We start from the raw sequence: 19,860 nt of genomic DNA, 5'->3' as shown, positions 1-19,860 counted from the left end.
GTTCCCCAAAATCTCGCAATACATGGCCCCGGTCATCCTCTCCTTAATACAGTGCAGTCGCTCTGTCCCATGAGCAGAAAAACATCCCCAAAGCATGATGCTACCACTCCCATGCTTCACAGTAGAGATGATGTTCTTGGGATGGTACTCATCATTCTTCTTCCACCAAACATGTTTAGTGGAATTATGACCAAAAAGTTCTATTTTGGTCTCATCTGACCACATGACTTTCTCCCATGACTCCTCTGAATCATCCAAATGGTCATTGGCAAACTTAAGACGGGCCTGGACATGTGCTGGTTTAAGCAGGGGAACCTATCGTGCCATGCGTGATTTTAAACCATGACGTCTTAGTGTATTACCAACAGTAACCTTGGAAACGGTGGTCCCAGCTCTTTTCAAGTCATTGACCAGCTCCTCAAGTGTAGTTCTGGGGTGATTTCTCACCTTTCTTAGGATTATTGAGACCCCACGAGGTGAGATCTTGCATGGAGCCCCAGTCCGAGGGAGATTGACGGCCATGTTTAGCTTCTTCCATTTTCTAATGATTGCTCCAACAGTAGACCTTTTTCACCAAGCTGCTTGGCAATTTCCCTGTAGCCCTTTCCAGCCTTGTAGAGGTGTACAATTTTGACTAGTGTCTTTGGACAGCTCTTTGGTCTTGGCCATGTTGGTAGTTGGATTCTTACTGATTGTATGGGGTGGACAGGTGTCTTTATAAAGCTAACCACCCTCAAACAGGTGCATCTAATTTAGGATAATAAATGGAGTGGAGGTGGACATTTCAAAAGCAGACTAACAGGTCTTTGAGGGTCAGAATTCTAGCTGATAGACAGGTGTTCAAATACTTATTTTCCTCACTGTAAAAGACTAATGGTTAAAGAGCATCTATGGTTCAGTTCATGATTTTACATTTCCTTTTCTGTGTAAGTGTTTATTAATAAATGTTAACAATACGCAAAAGGTACAAACCCCAAAGTAAACAATGACGCAAGTTATTGTTTCCAATGCAAATCTCTTTTCTTGGACTACAACAAACACACAGATTGTAGGCAACAGTTTACTTCCTGGGCCTGTTGACGTGCACAAGACCGACATGATTATAATTCCTCCCACTTTGACTCACAGCCTGTTAGCATTGCATTGTGAGCGAATCTTTCAAACATGGTAAGGAGCATCACATTTCCGGCTGACATCAAAGCTATTCAGGCCAATCACAACGTACAGAGTAGCTGGCCAATCAGGGACAAAGCGCTTTTCAGATCGATGAGTTTTGAACAAAATCACTGCGTTTGAGAAAGGCAGGATATTTGGAGCTACAAAAATGTTCGGTAAAATAATGTGTTTTTTAACCTTAAACCACCTGAACACATTGTATTATACCAAATACACAAAATAAAGTTGTTTTTTAGCAAAGAAATAGGTGCTCTTTAATGTTCATTTATTTGGAAATTCCACAACAATTTAGTTCGACCTTAGCCGTCTGTTCTAAACATTTCACAAGTGATTGCTTCGTCAATGTGGCACATTTCAATGCCGGTTTCTCAAGGAATCTACTATCAAAGTAGTTGCAGTCCCTACTTTGTTGGGTCTGACCTCCAATCCACAACCCATAAAAAAACATTTCACAGTGCAGCCATAATTTTAAGTCACATTATGGAGCCATAAAAAACTAAAATTATATATTGTAAAAGGTTATGCAATGCGTACGTGTTGCTAATTTAATGCCTACATGTTGTTTTGTAACGTTACAGTCATTGGTAGCCAAAAGTTTAAATACAATATAAAAACCTGATTGTTTTTTTCCTAAGTTACAGACACCGACCCTGTTGGTCTCTGTTTTTATTGAGCTAAACACGGTGAGGTTGAGTTCTCTTAAGTACTATACGGACGGGATTAGTTTTACATATGGAGGTGGGGTAAAGCAAGTTTTATCAGAGCTTCTCAGTGATTTTAGTCCAGTCCGAATGTCAGTAATCATTACGGACAATGTCAGTAAAGATTACAGCGACTTTTACCTTCTGTAAAAAGGTCAGGAGAAATTACCTCAGGTAATACTAATCCAGTGCGAATAGACCAGCTGTAAAATACACGTAAATTGCGTCATTTCCTTTTAATTTGCGGGTTTCTTTTAAATATAAAAGCGCTTAAAGAAGCATTTACTTGCGTTCTAGGCGGAAAAACAAGTCAGTGGCAAGTCAGTTCCTGATTATCACGACACAGGAACTGTTTATGAAATTGACGTTCTCCCCAAACTGAAATGAAACACAGCGTTTTCACGTTTTCCTCGTCTGTGTCATGTTGTTTGCACATCTGATATCAGGAAGCAAAGTAATGTGCACATGAAGACGAGAGGTGACGCGCTGCGCAAAAGAGTTACCCCTCCCACTTCTGAATGTTTTACTGAGATTTCTAATCCCGTCCGAATTTACCATTAGTATTACAGACGTCTTGTGGTAAAATAACATTACGCCATCTACCACTGTAAAACTAATCCCGTCCGAACAGGGTTTTAGTCTCTGTGTCTCTTGGTTTACTAACCTAACATTTGGTACACAGAAGCTAACATTTAGTGTTCTAACGTTATTTCAACTGTGTATTTCACTTATAAAAGAGCAGCTGTAAAAAATATACAGAGATGGTTTTTGGTACTTAACCTGCAAATATAAATATTTTAGGGCATCTTAACCTAAAATAAAACTATGAAATATTGTACATCTAAAGCAACATCACATGACCCCTTTAAGGACAAAACATGTTTTCTAAGTATAATATCAAGGGAGAGCTGTATTCCGAGCATCTGCTTCAAACCAAATGTGCATCTGGTTCAACCAGAATGTGAAAATAACTTTAATACTATCAGAACTACGTATCAGCTACATTCATCTGTAATGCTGTTTCTCCAGAACACCACTTAGATAACATCTTCATTTATGTCAAAATCCTGGAAAAAACACAGGAAATCCCCTTCAAATAATTTACTCAAATACGACAAGGACACATATGATTCTCTTTTCTACTAAGAACCTCCATCTGAATCTAAGCTATGTGTCACAGACATTATGACTTTTCATATTTCAAATGAATGCCATGACCACATAAATTTAAAAATTGCTGTTTTAACTTAAGACCTTTTTTGGGACATATTTGCAGAAGGGGGCATCAGCACAGAATCAGCTCAGGATCTGTGCACACATTTCTGCATGTCTGCTGTTGTCAGAAATGTGCAACGATTTGCATAAGATAAAATCTGTGAATCAGACAATAGCCAAACTCCTTACAGACGAAAAAACCTCATCATCTTTCTGGCTAACACATTCATCACAAAGACAAACGTAATTTAATCTGCTATCAAAATGTTTGTGTGTATATGTGTGTGTAAATGCAGGTTTGGATAGGTTCTTCAAAAGGTGTGTCTGGGTGTGTACGTGAATTTACAAAAAACACACTACCAAACCTTCTTTTATTCACAATTATGCTAATACTAAAACGTACTGCTATTTGGTCTATTCTTTGACTGTTTCATTGCATCTGACCAAGTGTAAGATCGTCTTGACCATGTCTACATGCCTAAATGCATTGAGTCGCTGCCATGTGATTGGCTGATTAGAAATTTGTATTAACGCGCAGTTGAACAGGTGTACCTAATAAAGTGGCCGGTGAGTGTATTTCTTATATCGCAATATACATCACAGGAAAACGTTTTACCCCACTATCATGCAGGCCTGTGGCTTGTGGATTAAACATCTGGTAGTAAATTTTTCACCGCGTTGAAAGATTAACTATGGGTGACAGATGTTTTCTTTAGTAAACGATTTGTGTGTCTTTGATAAGAATTTCATCACTTACAATCAGACACAGGTGTGGTTTGTGTTCATGGCTTTCTGCATTCCAACAAATCCATCCTGCAATGTGTGCGAGACCGCAAGCTGAGATTTGTATGATCCATGCGCATGACGTAAAGTGATGCTAATCTTGCCATAAATCGTCTCATCTAAAAAAAACATCTTAACAAGAATTTGTTTGATGGATCCTGAATTGCAGAGTTACAGATAAGGACCACAGAAGACTACAAGGAATATTTTTTTATATAATTATTATTTCTAAATACTGTGTGATTTATAATGACCACAGTGGCACGCAATACTGAACACTGCTATTCCACTGAGGACAATACTTTTTATTATAATTTTTTATTAAATGGGCAAGTAAAAACACCTGCCAAAAAATCCTGCTCTTAATGTGTTTAAAAGTAGATGTAATTACAGTGCAGGTGTAGGAGGTGAACTCATCTGAATCTGTTTCTATTGTAGTAACAAAATCTTTGTGGGAAATGATCCTCTGTATGCGTGACTCTCTGCGTGTGTTTTTGAAAAGAGGTGAGAATGACATTGCAAGTTTGTGTTGGGGTGGTTACCTTCAGGTAGTCCTTTCTCAGATATTTGTTTCTTCTGCGGTCCTCATTCTGGTTGAGCACAGGAGGAACCTCTGGCCATCTTGGTTCAGAGTCGTCTGATTTTAAACTTCCATCAAATGAGCAAGAGGAGGTAGGCTGAGGAGCAAATCACAACATTAGAGTCAATATGTGTGTGTGTTAAATGTTTCTGAACTGGTACGATGAGGCAGGAATAGTGAAATGAATGATGATGAGGAGAAATGTGATGAAGAGTGACCTCAAAAAAAGCTGCATCTTCATCAGTCAGATCAGTCTCCTTCGGAAATGAAAAAAGACAAAAATAAAACAGAAATTACAAAATATAAAAATGACGGCGCAAATCGAAAACCGGATGCCACTGACAAAAAGAGAAAATGTTCAATGGCTGTTTACATATACAGTACAAGTGCATCTCTATAAGTTAAAATGTCATGAAAAAGTGTATTTATTTTAGCAATTCAACTCAAATTGTGGAACTTCTGCATTAAATAAATCCAATGCACACAGACTGAAGTACTTTTAAAGGAACAGTATGTAAGAAATGTATATCAATTAATCATAAAATTACCCTGATATGTCACTAGACATTAAGAAATCATTTCAATTACTTATATCACTGACAACAGTGGTCTGGCAAAGATATCGCATTTAAAAAGTTGCAACCGTGCGCGTGCGCGGCCGAGCCGGAAGCGGAAAAAAGGTATACCCCGGCCTTTACTCACTACATGCAACTCATGACCCGGTTGGGACTTTTCAATGAAATCTAGCGTTAAACAAACACATCCGTAAAACTCCCCTGCTATCCCGGATAAACAAACTATATCCATTGATTCCATAATGCTGGCTTTCTTCTCCCTACATCCAAAAACGCACTTTTTCTTTCGTGCCATTGTTGAGTCTTGATATAAAACAAAGCTGTTGCGTGAAGTGATGCCTGTAACTTAGGGGCTGTTTACACTTGGTATTAAGATGTGTTTTCATCGATCGGATCACAAGTGGACGAGAGAGACACATTACGTTTACACCTGGTATTTAAATCCGTCTCTTTTGTCCACTTTCGACCGCTTCTGTGCTGAAAACTATGAGGGGGTGGTCTGTGAGACGGTGGGGGAGTCTCTCTGCTGTCATTCAAACCCGAGCGGGAGTAATTATGAGTTTATATGGACGCGATCTAATATACTGTCAGTGTCCACTGCTTGTTTAGCAAGTAAACATGCTGCACAGTGTTTTGTACATGAGTATGTAAGAGCTTTCTTTGAATTTTCAGCGCAATTGATGAAATAGGATCGCGCAACTTTCACACGCTTTCAAAACAAAACTACAGAGATCAGCCGCTTAGTTTTATCAATGAAAGGCTAAAAATAGCGCTGTTCACCGAACGTTCACGCCAGAAGTCAAAAAAGACGTAAAACTTGTGTTTAATACCTCAGATTAGATAAATGGGCGGAGAGAATGCGGTTCGAACGCATTCAACCACATGTGCGTTCCGCAACTCCAAAGCGATCCGATCGAAAGTGGTTTCGACCACCTCTGGATGTGGTTGAAAGTGGTCGAAAGTGGACGAGCTCAAAACGTTTTGAACACCGTTTACACTTGGCATTAACGTCGTCCACTTGTGATCCGATCGACGAAAACACATGTTAATGCCAAGTGTAAACAGCCTCTTAGCATCTCGCTCTCCCACTGATTGATGTGTGGGCGGGGTTTTCCGGGAGAAGTCTCCATAAAAAGAAGTGATACGTTTAGCTTACACCTGAAACGTCAGCTGGACCCGTATTCGGAAAAAAAACTTTCAGAAACTTGTACGAACCCTGGCGAAGTGCATTCGCCAGAGAAATACTCTGTAACACGTCCAACTGCTTTTTTGACACTTTGCATTTGTTTTGTACGAGGAAACAACTCTATAACTGTGTTAATAAGTCAGAATGCATGAAATAAACAGAGACAATTTAAGTGTGGTTTTGATCATTAAGGGTAAGATGCAATTCTTTCCCCAAGTTCCCAAAGGTGTAACACTCTTTGGTTAAAAAGTCCTACATCTAGGGATGCTCATATTATATTATTACTAGTATCAGTTAAAAAATATGTACAGTACCGTGCAAAAGTCTTAGCCCACCATCGCCAGCTTTGTTGTTTTAGCAAAGTTTTAATGTCCATCCATATTTATTTTCACTCTTTTGAGATGCAAACAGAAAATACAGGAAATATGTACACAAAATTAAAAACAAAAATATTTTCAGAACTAAATGTCTTCTTCAGGCATCAGTCAGTATTTAGTGTGACCTCTCTTGGAACTAAACACATCTTGAGCTTTTTTGAGGAGAATGAAGTGCTGAAGTCATTCGATTAGAATTAGAAATTATGATTTAATTTTATTTAGGTTTAAGAGATCCTGCAGCTGCCTGCCATTGCTCAAGTGGAAAAGGAGTTTAACTTACTTGACACTTCAGCTTTTATACTGTTTTTAATACTACATACACATTTCCTGTATTTTCTGGTTGTATTCTTATAAAGATAATTATATATGATCCCTATACAATTGCAAAACAACAAATCTAATGGTAGCATGGTGGCCTAAGACTTTTGCACAATACTGTATATTTGTTAACGCACAGTGTCAACACAAGCTTACAGACATTTCACCAATTTTCTATCATTAATTTGCAAATGTCTTGTAAATGACGCAAATCAGTGCTGGCCTGCAGATCTGATAAAAGTAACAATTTGTATGAGAAATTATTAGTATGTGTCATTAGCTTGAGTGTGGTTTGGAAGCTGCGCTTCAGATGGATGCGGTCCGTCTCCATCTTGCACGCATCCGCACATATTAGTGGCCAGATATTTGCAGATCGTCCCTGCCCTAGATCCTGACCATAAACATCTCTCTTTTTGCACAGAGAAAAAAGGCGCAAAAGCAAAACTTTTTGAAATGTGTCCTGCTTTAGAAATAGCCTCTGAGGTTGATGAAAAAGAGACAATTCGCCCTCTTTGGATACTGTATCAATCCTCTGGACTGATTGTGTGCTCTGTAACATTGCGTGAAAATTTGATAACGTGTAAATAATTCCTGTTGTTGATCGGTTGCTGCTGTTTGCCTGTTCAAATTAATAAAATGTTTGTATTGTTTTACCGGGTCACAGACAACCGTCAACTGTATTTATACTTAATGGCAATTTAATATTAAAATCTTATCAGTTAACCGTTAATGTTCTGTTAACAAGCTGCGGTTGTCGATCTGGTAAATTAACGGAAATCAACATCCCTACCCATATCCAAACAACGCTAGTACATGTTTTTCTTTTCTGCTTCACCAAGATTACAATCTCACGCTATTAAAGCGTTTACAATGAAGATGCAGGCGGCAAAGGTTTTTCAAAAGAAATGGAGTGTGGCTGCATGCCTGATCGCAGGTGAGGGCTATGAAACAATGCAGGTATTACGAAAAAGGTCCTGTGGCTGTTCTTTTATACCATTCAGTGGATATACCATTGTTTAAACCATATAGAGCAATCTATACCACTTTTGAACATGCGTGTGTGCGTTTGTACCTGTCCACTGAGAGCAGATGCAGAGCTGGTTCCCTCATCTAATGATGCACTAAAATCAACAAAAGAAAAACAAAAGATTGTGTTACAAAAGCACCCAAACACGCATTTGGCACACATACATCCCTCTAATAGCATTCAATATATTTTATTTAAGTAAACAAACAGTACAATCAGCGTTACATGTGTTTTCTTCTAAAAAATATAAACATACAAATATATCAAATGAAAGAACAGACCCTCTGCTTTCAAACAAACACTAAACAAACAAACAAAACGGAAAGAAAAGTTTCATACTATCTATATTTTTTCTCTGCTTATAAACTCTTAAATATGGGTATTTGTCTTTAAAAATACATATTTTTAGGAAAAAGCTGATTTTTGTAAAGGAATTTTGTTAGAGATCATAGGGCAGATTTCAAAATAAGCCAGGCTTATTTTGTTAAGTCTGGCTTATTGCCGGTGGATTTCGTATCACAAAACAAACTTGAACTAGTTCAACCCCAGTTACTATGGAAACGTATGCTTGGAAACTAGCCTGGTCCGGGGCACGCTAACTGTCAGGCTAAGCTTCAGCTGTTGCTTAACTAGACTTCCACTAACACTAAACTGTAAATGCAATGATATTACAGCAATCTAGTAATTAAAGAAAATCAACTTATATATTAAATTTGATCAATTCTGTTATAATAATAATTAATACAATATAGACATGTGTTTCATAATATGGTATGTTATAGGCCTATCAAATGTTGAATATAATTGATAATCTTAAAGGAACAGTATGTAAGAAATTTATATCAATTAATCATTAAATGGCCCTGATATGTCACTAGACATTAAGAAATCATTTTCATTTCAAATACTTATATAACTGACAACAGTGGTCTGGCCAGAATATTGTCATTTAAAAGTAGTGTTGCAGCCCTCAACTGATGTTTATGTTGTCATGTTGTGTATTGGCCACCAGTTTTGTGACTGCAGTACCAGTTTTAGCCACAATCTTACATACTGTTCCTTTAACTACCCCAATATAAGGATAATAGCCACAGCAGTAAAATTTGTATCTAAATTTAAGATGTATCTAAATCCATATAATTGCAATGTATTGATGAAATATATGTATATTTTTTTATTCAGATTGTCGGTCATACAGAAATGAGTTTTTATTTAAATATACAACACACACAAGTCAAGCACAGTCATTGAATTTTTTATGCTTGGTGTGCATAAAAATGCACATTATTTTAAAGATCTACAGTATGTGTATCTTTCTCTAGTTGTTAAATTTTTCTTGAAATGTAAAAAATTCTTTATGGTGTCTGCATGTCTAAAGGAACACACTATAATTATGTGATGGTATGCCTCTGGGCATTGTGTTGTAATAAGTTAAAACTATTTTTTTTGCCTGTGATCACAGAGAAGATTGTTAGTGTCCAGCAGACAATAATTGTTCACCACACAAGTAGGCTTGTACTGTAGACTTACAGTATAATGTGCTTATACCTCAGGCATCTCTTCAACTGATCCTCCTCACCCTGAAACCATTCATGAAACTCTGTTTATCTATCAACATCTAACACTACACTGTTAAAAAGATTCTGTAGAAATGACAGTATCACTGTCAGCTGTTTGCCAGTAACTTACTGTAGATTTAAATGTATGTTATTTACTGGCAACCGTTTGTTCAAAGTTAAATGAACATTAAACATTCACAAGTCTTTTTATTTAAAACTATAAAATAACAGCCTCATGCTGTTATTTAAGTTACATTTAAAGTTAAATAAATGTATTAAAATCAGTCATCTGCTAAATATTTGTTATATAGGTTACTTAGTAACCTACATATTGTCTTTTAAAAGTTAAGATCTAAGTAATATTTAAAAAGTACAGTATATAAAAAATACAGAAAAAGTAGAAGCAAAATAGAGCCACACGAGCATTGACAGGGTCGGGGATTGAACCCAGATCGGTAAATACGCTGTTGAGAGCTGACCACTAGACTATCATTTCTGACGTTGTTTTTGGCTTTCATGTGATCGTTTTAGAATATGACAATATATTTTAACTTAGTTGCTGCATGAAAGGATTTAATCGATAAGGACTTTTTACAGCTATTTTATGGGTTTGTTTATTGCAGCAGTATTATAATTTTCAGTCATTAGTAAATTCTTTCTACATTTTTATCACATATTACCGCTTTCTCTTTAACGGCTTTAGCCTCGCCTCATTTGTTAGGTTAATTCAATTCAGGTTTGTAACTTTAATCCTCGCTTTTCCAAGCGAGTTTTATGAAATAGCCCTCAGATTCAGAATAATTATCAAAACATACAAAGAGTTTAAAATGAGTAACATTCTTTAGCCATTTAGTGGATAATCGCGGTATTGCAGATAAACATAAAAATTCATCAGGAACACAGTTTAATTGACGAGATAACTCGTCAATGGCGGGGAAATTGTACAAGGCGGAGTGCATAATGTTTGAAAGCCAATGTTGATATTTGAAATCACCTAAACAAACAAGCCCCTATCCCAATAGAATCTGGACCTTCTTTTGATAGACCCGCCCCACACATACGCAACCCCAGCAAGGATATTGGTTAGTAGGCACGCCCCTTACTGCTGATTGGCTACAAGTGTGTTTTGTTAGTCGGCCCGCCTCCCTTTTCCAAAGCGTTTTTCAAACATTGTGCACTCCGCCTTTAAAAAAGATGCAGGAAAATGTATAAAGCGGTTCAGTAGACTTTTTTAAATTCAACTGTTTGAGTCAGAAACGAAGATGGCAGGCCAGAGCTTGACATTTTTGCGATCATAAAAACACCTGCAAGGCCTGAAAGAGATCAAACCCAGGCCAAGTAAGAAAAAGTAACGCAAAAGTAACTTAAAAGTAACGTAAGCATTACTTTCCATGAAAAGTAACTTAGTAACGCAATTAGTTACTTTTTTGGGGAGTAACTTAATATTGTAATGCATTACTTTTAAAAGTACAGTACATTTACAGGTGTATAGAAAACGAAAGTGTACACACACTGTCTTGTTGTCCAGTGTGGTAAACTTTACACACAGATTGTAAAAATGTGCCTGAATTTTGAAATAATTTAGAAGTCACCTAATATGGGAATATCACTTTTATATGTTGTGTAAAGTCATTTCAGAGAACTGACTTATAAAACTTATAACCATTTTAAATGTAAGGAATGTATTGCTGAAACACATTACAAAGACTGTAAACTGTATATTACTGAATTGAGGAGTTACACTGTTAAACATTTTCCCCAACTTTCTGTGTTCAGGAGTATTTGTGCTGGGCTAAAACGATGCACTGGTTGAAGCGGTATTTAAAATTTGAGAGAGATGGCAGCTTTCCCGTGAGTGACCGTTGTTTTAGTGCCGACAGCGGACACACCCCTGGCATTTGAGAGCAGAGAATCTTGCATGTTTTTATAAGATTTTCATAACATATTTTTAATTTGGTGTTTTTTTTAAATCATTCAAATTTGTCCGGGTTGTTAATATCACATTTTTCTGTGGTGTGACAAACTGAGAACATATTTAATATTGGACTTTACACATAACTGTGAGTCACCTGTGTGTGTAGTAGTAGTAGTTTATTTATAAAGCACCATTTCAACAACAGGACAATGTACCAAAGTGCTGTACAACCATACAACAATAAATACATAAAAAGAATGCAAAACACATCATAAAACAGCACATCATAAAAAAACATCACAAAACCATATAGACAGACAAAAACTCAACCATCTCTCCTCGCAGAGTTTACACATTGGAGAAGTAGTTGCTATAGTTACAAAATCTTCCCACTCTTTTTTTAAATCCCTCTAAAACCCCCACAGTCACAGGGGAAAGCTGTTGGCATTTTCTTCACAAACGGATGTCACTTAGCAGCGCATTTGTATTTAAAGAGACACACAAAAACAGCACTTTTCCCGCACACCTAAAAAGCATACCTGTCAATACTCCCGTTTTTCCCGGGAGTCTCCCGTAAATTAAACAGGCCTCTCTCGTTATATGAATAATCACATAAATATATAATTCTAAGGTTTTCCAGTTGCCAGATCTTGTAGGAAACGAATCCTACTCACACAATAGACACATCATTCAATTTTTAACCCATTTTTACAGCAACCTGGCAACCTACAACTCGGTTGCGCCGTTGATATCATCGCAGGTAGACAGAGGAAGTTGAATAACTAGACCGTCCGTTTGCGGCAGGGTTAACAGCGCTGCCATATTAGTGGTGGCTTTTGTTAATCTCATTTGTTGGCTCTGTTGTGTGCAGTTTAGAAGTGTACAAACCTTCACACACCTCAAAAAGAGTCTCGGGAATTAACTTTCACAAGTAAGACTGAACAGTTGTTTCTGGTTGTGTTAGATCATTATTGTAACATTATTTTGAGAGTTGGCAACTGGAGGCAGACTAATCGCTATTTAGCTATGAATGTTGATACTTAATGAGAATTACAAGTGTTTACATGTTTTTTTTTTTATAAAAGTGTAATACATAATACGTATTATGGACTGATACGAGTTAGGCTATAGTAAATTGTCCGTCTTGCTGTAGTTCGCTGGGGTTTCCTACAGTGAAACATATGACAAGGTACAGTATTAGGAGGTTGCTGAAAATATAGAATGGTTTTCCTCAAATAATTAATACTTATGTTCTTAATTATTGATTTACTTATTGTAATTATATTATTATTATAATTATTATATAATTACTATACTTATTATAATTATATAATTATTATACTTATTATAAATATATAATTTTAGTGCTATAAAAAGGAATGCAGACTGTCACTCTTTGCAACACTGCCACAACCCCCAAATGTTGACAGGTATGCTAAAAAGGAGCCTTTTCAACACAGGATAATAAATAGGTATTTGGACCTGAAAGTTCACATGCACCTGAAACTAATATTACATCTTGACTATATTGTTTTTATTACCTTAGAATGAGCCATTTTTATCTACATACACTGCGGGTCCCTTTACATCTAAGTCAGTAGCTGGGTTTCCATCCAAACGTGAAGCAAATATTTTCAAAATTCGCAAAGAAATGCAAATTAGGTGCGTTTCCGTCGAGTTGTTTGAGCGAATGACGGTGGTATTTGTAACCTAGTAACCAACAGTAAACAAAACAAGGTACGCCTGGAAAATAGAGACAGGACTGCATGTAGTCACAATGGGGCAAGTTATTAATATATTAATATATATATCAGTTTGCATTGTTTGGTAAATTGTCTGATCATGTGAATCTACATATATTTTAAACACAGAAGTGGTTACATTAAAAAAAAACTGTGGTCAATTAACATGTAAAGTTACAAGTCTGTTGTATTGACAAAACGTTATATTCCATTGATCCAGCTGAATTTAAGTCACAAAAAAATAGTGAAATGATCTGAACAATATATATTTTCAAGGTGGTTCTTGTGAATGCAGTTTGCATGAATTATTGATATTATAATAATAAGCATATTATTGAGAATTGTTTTATGTAAAGATATATGATAAAGATCATATTTCAATTTGCACACATTTTATATTATATATTTTAAGTCATTAAAGTAAAATGACAATACGGAAAAGACGTGTGCAATTAAAGCCTACAAAAAAATGTCTATCCACTGGTGAAAACCGAAAATAAATATGCTGTCTATCCAGAGGTGAAAATATAAAATAAATATGCTGTCTATCCAGAGGTGAAAATAAAAAATAAATATGCTGTCTATTCAGAGGTGAAAAGGAAATAAAATTGCGGTTCGTCCAGCGGCGAAAAAGTAAATTAGCGGCGAAACGGAAATGACGTAGGCTGTCTATCCACTGGTGTCCAGCCACTGGTGTCTAGTCGGAGGTGAGTCTGCGGGGCTGCAGCTGGATGCTATTGTTTAAATCGGTCTCGCGGAACTCTGCCATCATCTGGCTGCCGGTTCTTGTGGCGCCGCATGAAGTAGAACAAGCCTGAAGGCTGCATCGATCATTGGTTAGTGGGTGGAGCTAATGACTGTTTCGCGCGGTGCATTCTCGTTAATTAAGTCCATCAAAGACCGTTACGAAAATTCGCTTTAACACACTATCAATCTAATTTATCGAAATTGTGCACATTTTTTCTCATGAAAATGCAAAATGGAAATAAATGACCCCTAATAACAGGCTAAAATGTCTAGGATTCAATTCCGCAATAAGTCTGACGTCATGCGCCGCTTCCGGGTCCAACCGCTCACAGATGTCATAGAGAAATAACAAAAAAAATCACGAAAAACTACAAAAACACCCATTCCTAATTTTTATCTCCATAACAAAATCCGAGATGACCAGACATGGATTTATGGACGTGGATTTTTTACGAATTATTAATATGAAGAGTTTCGTTGCAAAACGAGATAAATACATTTTTTAACATTTTTGTCAAAACATGTTTATTATTATGTTATCGTGTTATTATTTTGTTTTATGGTGCTACTTAGCTGTATTTTTTAAGTTATGAACGTTTAAATCAAAACAAACCAACTGCAGTTGCATTGAAATCAATTGGAATGCACAAACTAAAACCAAGATTTCTGAACAATTAAAAAAACGGATTTAACTCGTTTTACAACGAAACTCTTCATATATTGCTGTCTTTGATTCTGGGAGACTGAGACTGCAGTGTACACTATGAGTTTATACAATATTCGCTTAGATGTGTGATATGAATAAATGGTGCTCATAATCGTCCGTTTAAATAATATCCCCTCTATTGAAATGAGTGGAGGTTTGGACCCGGAAACAGTATTCCTTACGTCATCACTTAACAACCGGATAACTATAAAGGTCGTTTAGTCCAGGCCTGTGGTTCTTAACCATGAGCTGGTGATAAATGACCATTCGCTGATCATTGCTGATTTCCACTTTGTCTCTACACTGTCTCTTCTGAAATTACACTCATGCCCTCCAGAATATATTGGGATTCTGGCATCTGCAAAACACCAGTATTATCAGCCGGGGAGATGTAAGAAGACCAGCAAAGTTTTTTTTGTCTCACGTATCAGCTTAAGAGCTTTTATTGCACAGGGATCTAAAGAGGCGTCAAAATGAAGATTCTATCTCCAGATTAAAAACATGCAGGTTCACCACAATTATTTCAAATAGCACATCTTGAAAATCTGTGCGGTAAGGTGATGACAGAACGGGATACAAAAGTGCTAAATGTCAAATTTACCAGTGTATAAAAAAATGTTCTGTATTCCAAATGCCTGTCACTACCTGTTAAAGTGCCAAACCTTCCCCACCCCAGAAAGGGTGTTTCCACAGATGGGTCTTAGATACTGAATGTGAATGGAGGTTCCCCATTCCAAATACACTTAATTTTATATGCACGTAATGGTCTCTTCTGATACATTTCAAATGATCTAGTATCACTAGGAAGACTATGGTGGTTCAATAGCTCAAAAAATCAGTAAATATGAAAAACAATTTAATTATGTACCTAATTATTATAACACACTATAACCCAATAATCCTGCTAAGCAAGTCATATATGAATGTTTGGTAATGTTATTATCGTTACTATGAGGCAGATCCATTGTAAAAGATTCACGTAGAGGCGTGTGTATAGTGTGTGCGTCATAATACCTTCTAACAGTCTGAGATGGAGATCTCGATTTGGTGCTGCTACCGGAGTGGCTGAGAAATCTGTAAGATCAGAAAAATACCATGTCTTTTATAACAAATTTCCTGGAAAAGGTTTTAGGACAGAACAAGTTGAACGTGCAAAAATATGAAAACAGTATCAAGAAACAGCTTGATAAAATTTCTCCTCACGAAAAAGCCCTTCTTCCTGTAACAAAAGCAAATCACTTGCCTACAACACCTCTATTACACTTACTATTTCCAAAACCAAAAACAGTTCTCTGGAAAGCAATCATTCCTCGGGTCCATACAATATTCTTCCAAACAAAAGCTGTTAAATTATGGGGTCATCTGCTCACATGTCAGGAACACCTATCAACATCATGGCTTCCTGTTTCAGTCATCTCTGTAGAAGGTTTTCTTTAAACAAGTGCCAAAAAGCAGTTTTTGTTGACACGCTATATTCAACTTCATTAGTCTTTTGTTTGAACAGTATAAACCACATAAAAGGCAGTATGAAACAACAGATATTTGGAAATGCGTTAACCCGCTTATTGGATTGGATAAAGGTCCCGTTTTTCCTGTGTTTTTGAAGCTATGATTGTGTTTATGGTGTGCAATATAACAAGTGTTCATGTTTCACATGTAAAAAACACATTCTTTTTCACACAATTTACTTCTCTCTATAGCGATGTGCACACAAGCATTGATGCATTTAGGCTTATATATAATGCATACTAGGGATGGGATGGTTAGAAAATTTCATATTATGATTATAGTGACCAAAGTTATCACGGTTATCAATATTATCATGGTTTTCTTAAATTGAGATGGAAATGTTCAAAAAGAACTGATACACACACTGAGAACATTTTAACAAGTTTTATTTTTGAAAATCAGCAAACAACAAATACAATTAGCAGCTATATGCACTTTTTTAAGCATAAAAAAATTAAATCAGGGGTGTCCAGCCTTTTTTGTGTGGCAATCTACTTTTAAAATGATAAAGCCGACAAGACCTACCTGCTAAAAAACATTTTTTAACAAAACACCGTTACATTTTTTAATAACACTTTAAATGCGTGTTAGGAGGACTATCTCCACGTTGAATTTAGGGCTGTCAGCATTATCATTCTTTTTAAGGAGTTAAAAAAATCCTTGAGTACATGCCGAGTTCTCCTTATAGCGGAATAGCGGAGATGCGGTTTTGATTAAATAAACTAGAAAATGACAACATTATCAGAAGCATCTCTCTCTCGTTCGGTCAGTCGATCGATCGCGCGCACATACACCGTGCCTGTGGATCAACTCCTCCATGAAGGCAAGAATGTGCATCCAAATTCGGAAGTTAGACGACTCCGCTGCAGCGGGCAGGCATAAGATTTATAAAAACACACTTGAGAAGAAATGCGCAACAACACAAAAAGACTTGTTTCTAAGACCATAATGCCAATTTGGCGCTTTGTTTTTTGAAGCTTGTGGAGGCGTGGAGCAGCATACACAGTTATTAACTTATGTGCGATCTACCGGCATTGCATGTGCGATCGACTGGTCGTATTGGACACCCCTGCATTAAATGAACTTTAACATGTAGCCCTGAGATGTATGAACCTGTTTTAATGAACAGTACCTTATATAAGAACATCAAATGCATACATAAGCAACGCATTAAAACACAGTGCACCTGTTACTGCCTTCCGCCATGCCTTCTCGTGCAAAAACCAATGTTGCATGCGCGCGCCTGCGTCAAGCTGATTCTGGCTGGAGAGGATTTACCGTGAGTTTTCAAAATCACGGTAATCAAACACGGTTGTAATTATAATTACATTTTAAACGATAATACTAACCGTCAGGACATTTTATCATGGTGAATCGTAAAACTGGTAATCGTCCCATCCCTAATGCATACATATATTTGAAAGTATAAAAATGTAAACAAGGATCAGATATGCGTTTCAGACGCCGGTTTCTTTTTCCACCAGTGGGTGCTCGTCACAACGTCAAGCAATGCTTAGGTTACTTAGCAACGACATGCACTCTGGACGCCCACGTGCTTCTAAAAGGAAGAAAGCGGCGCGGCGCGTTTTCTGCATGAATTTTCGACGCGAAATGTGAAGCAAATGAGAACATGTTCTTGGCCATTTCGGTGGGTGATCGAGCCCAGCCCCAGAGCACCCACGGGATTGGTGCCTATGTGTGTGGTGTAGCATTTCCATCCGTAAAACCACACTTCCAACACTTTTTAGGGTTACAATGTTTCCAGCCGCAATACTTTTTCGCAACTCCACGGGTGTTTGTACAGAAACTGTCATGTGAGACAGAGGTAGTGATAAACGCGATGTGCAAACATCTATTTGTGGTGGTCAATTTTAATTTTGTGGTGGACTGGGAAATAAATGAATGTATGGGAATGTACAACGACGCTTTCATTTGTATGATGTGACAGCAGTAGGCAGCGCAAATATAACGACACACCTAATTCTAAACTCAATGGAAAAGCTAACCAAGCCAAAGTGAGGTGAACTGACCCGTGTTTTATATATGGAGACATCAAAAATGTTTTTGGAGGGGGGCTCCGAGGACTGGAGTTGAGAATCTGATTGTTTAGAGTCTTGAGCAATGATATGTTAAACACCTTACTGGTTTAGAATTTATATTAATCTTCTAAACGTATTAAAGTGCTACTTTTCTGATAGCTAAACTAAGAAGTGCAAAAGAGTCTGTTTCCATTTCTTCTTAAGTCCAAGGCATTATGGGGAACTGTGGCATGCTATTGGAAAATGTTCAATCTATTTTACAATGACATCCACACATGCAATTTCATGTCATGCGAATATCAATATTGGACCGTAAGTGCCAACACAAAAACGTACACTTAACGTCTGTCAAAAATGATCCAAAAAACTAGACAAACATATAAACACATATAGACACACATATGTCATCTTCTACCTGTGAGCTCTGCCAGCTGCTCTTCTACGATGTATTAGACTCTCTGCCCTACATATTAAGGACCGCCGCCTGACAGTCATGTGTCATGTGTGCACCATTCAAATCCCAGGGTTAGGAAGAGAAGCAGGAAGCAATGGAGGAGGAGATGGAAGAACAGGAGGAATATGGTGATTCATTTGTTAGTACAAAGAGAGGGACTGATCCTAATACATTAACAGAACCGCTAAACTTTCATCTCTTATGAACTCTTATGGGGCTGTTGAATGCTTTATTCTGATTAGTTGAAAAATGTTTCACGAGTATACATTATGTTTCGATAAACACACACCTAACCTGTCAAATGTCTTAATATAACCACCAGAGATTTAGCAATGTCTGTGTTAACTGTGGTATAAGCAGTATAATTGACTCCAGTCATTTGAATTATTTAAAAATAATGCACACCTGCGACATTACCACCTTGGGTGTGCATTTTTTCAAATACTTTAATGGCCCGTCTTCAATTATTCCTTATGTATTTAATATGTTATGTATGTGTTTGGCTAACACTTAGTGTATTTATGACATACATTGGTATGTGTTTCCTGGGAATCAAATTCATCATCTTGGTGTAGTTAATGGATTATTCAACTTTCATAAGAAAATTTGTAGATAATTTACTCACCCCCATGTCATCCAAGATGTTAATATCTTTTTTCTTCAGTCAAAAAGTTTTTTCAGGAAAACATTCCAGGATTTTTCTCCATATAGTGGACTTCAAATAACCCCAAAGGTTTGAAGGCCCAAACTGCAGTTTCAATGTCTGTCTTGATTTTCTCTGCTGGTGCTGAATCTCCAGTTTTCTTTTCATTCTGTGTCACAAACTTATCCATTGTTAACCTTTATACCCGCTAGTGCCTATACCGTCTCTCCACATTAATGTTTTTGTTCCGCTTCAATTTACATTCCGACGTTAATACATTCTTGTAGGTTATGGTTCCATGTGCCATCACAGTCTGATGTTGTTTTATGTTAGGCTTATATTTAAATGTGTCGTTTTGAGTGTATGGTCAACAAATAAAGGAATTAATAGAGATGGGCACAAAAATGACCAAATTTCCTCCCGTTTGTCACGCCCCACTTGTAATGTTCCTATTCCCCACTAGTGGAGCCGGCCCTGCATTTTGAGAAACGCTGCTCTACTGTCAAGAGCTTTCTCTGATATTTCTAAACTTTCTTATATATATTTTTTCAAATATTTCTTATTTGATTAAATAAGCTAAAGCAACTTTCAAACACTTGCAAAATGAA

At 36.9% G+C, this 19,860-nt stretch overlaps 1 protein-coding gene across 4 annotated transcripts in view; it reads right to left on the bottom strand.

The window, feature by feature from the left end:
• Positions 1-19,860, bottom strand: part of lrch2 (leucine-rich repeats and calponin homology (CH) domain containing 2) — a 104,389-nt gene that overhangs the window by 15,418 nt on the left and 69,111 nt on the right. The window contains exons 12-16 of one of the 4 annotated variants that reach the window (XM_055199743.2): positions 18,571-18,639; positions 15,622-15,681; positions 7,984-8,032; positions 4,674-4,712; positions 4,418-4,552 (exon numbers count right to left, since the gene is read on the bottom strand). In XM_055199743.2, the coding sequence (XP_055055718.2) occupies positions 4,418-4,552; positions 4,674-4,712; positions 7,984-8,032; positions 15,622-15,681; positions 18,571-18,639 (352 nt within the window). The remainder of the gene's footprint in view (positions 1-4,417; positions 4,553-4,673; positions 4,713-7,983; positions 8,033-15,621; positions 15,682-18,570; positions 18,640-19,860) is intronic. The other 3 variants (XM_055199744.2, XM_055199745.2, XM_055199747.2) reach the window with 3 other exon arrangements.

The sequence above is a fragment of the Misgurnus anguillicaudatus genome, chromosome 22 (genome assembly GCF_027580225.2).
Source record: "Misgurnus anguillicaudatus chromosome 22, ASM2758022v2, whole genome shotgun sequence".
NCBI classification, from domain to species: Eukaryota; Metazoa; Chordata; class Actinopteri; order Cypriniformes; family Cobitidae; genus Misgurnus; species Misgurnus anguillicaudatus.
This window is presented reverse-complemented; position numbering and strand designations above follow the sequence as displayed.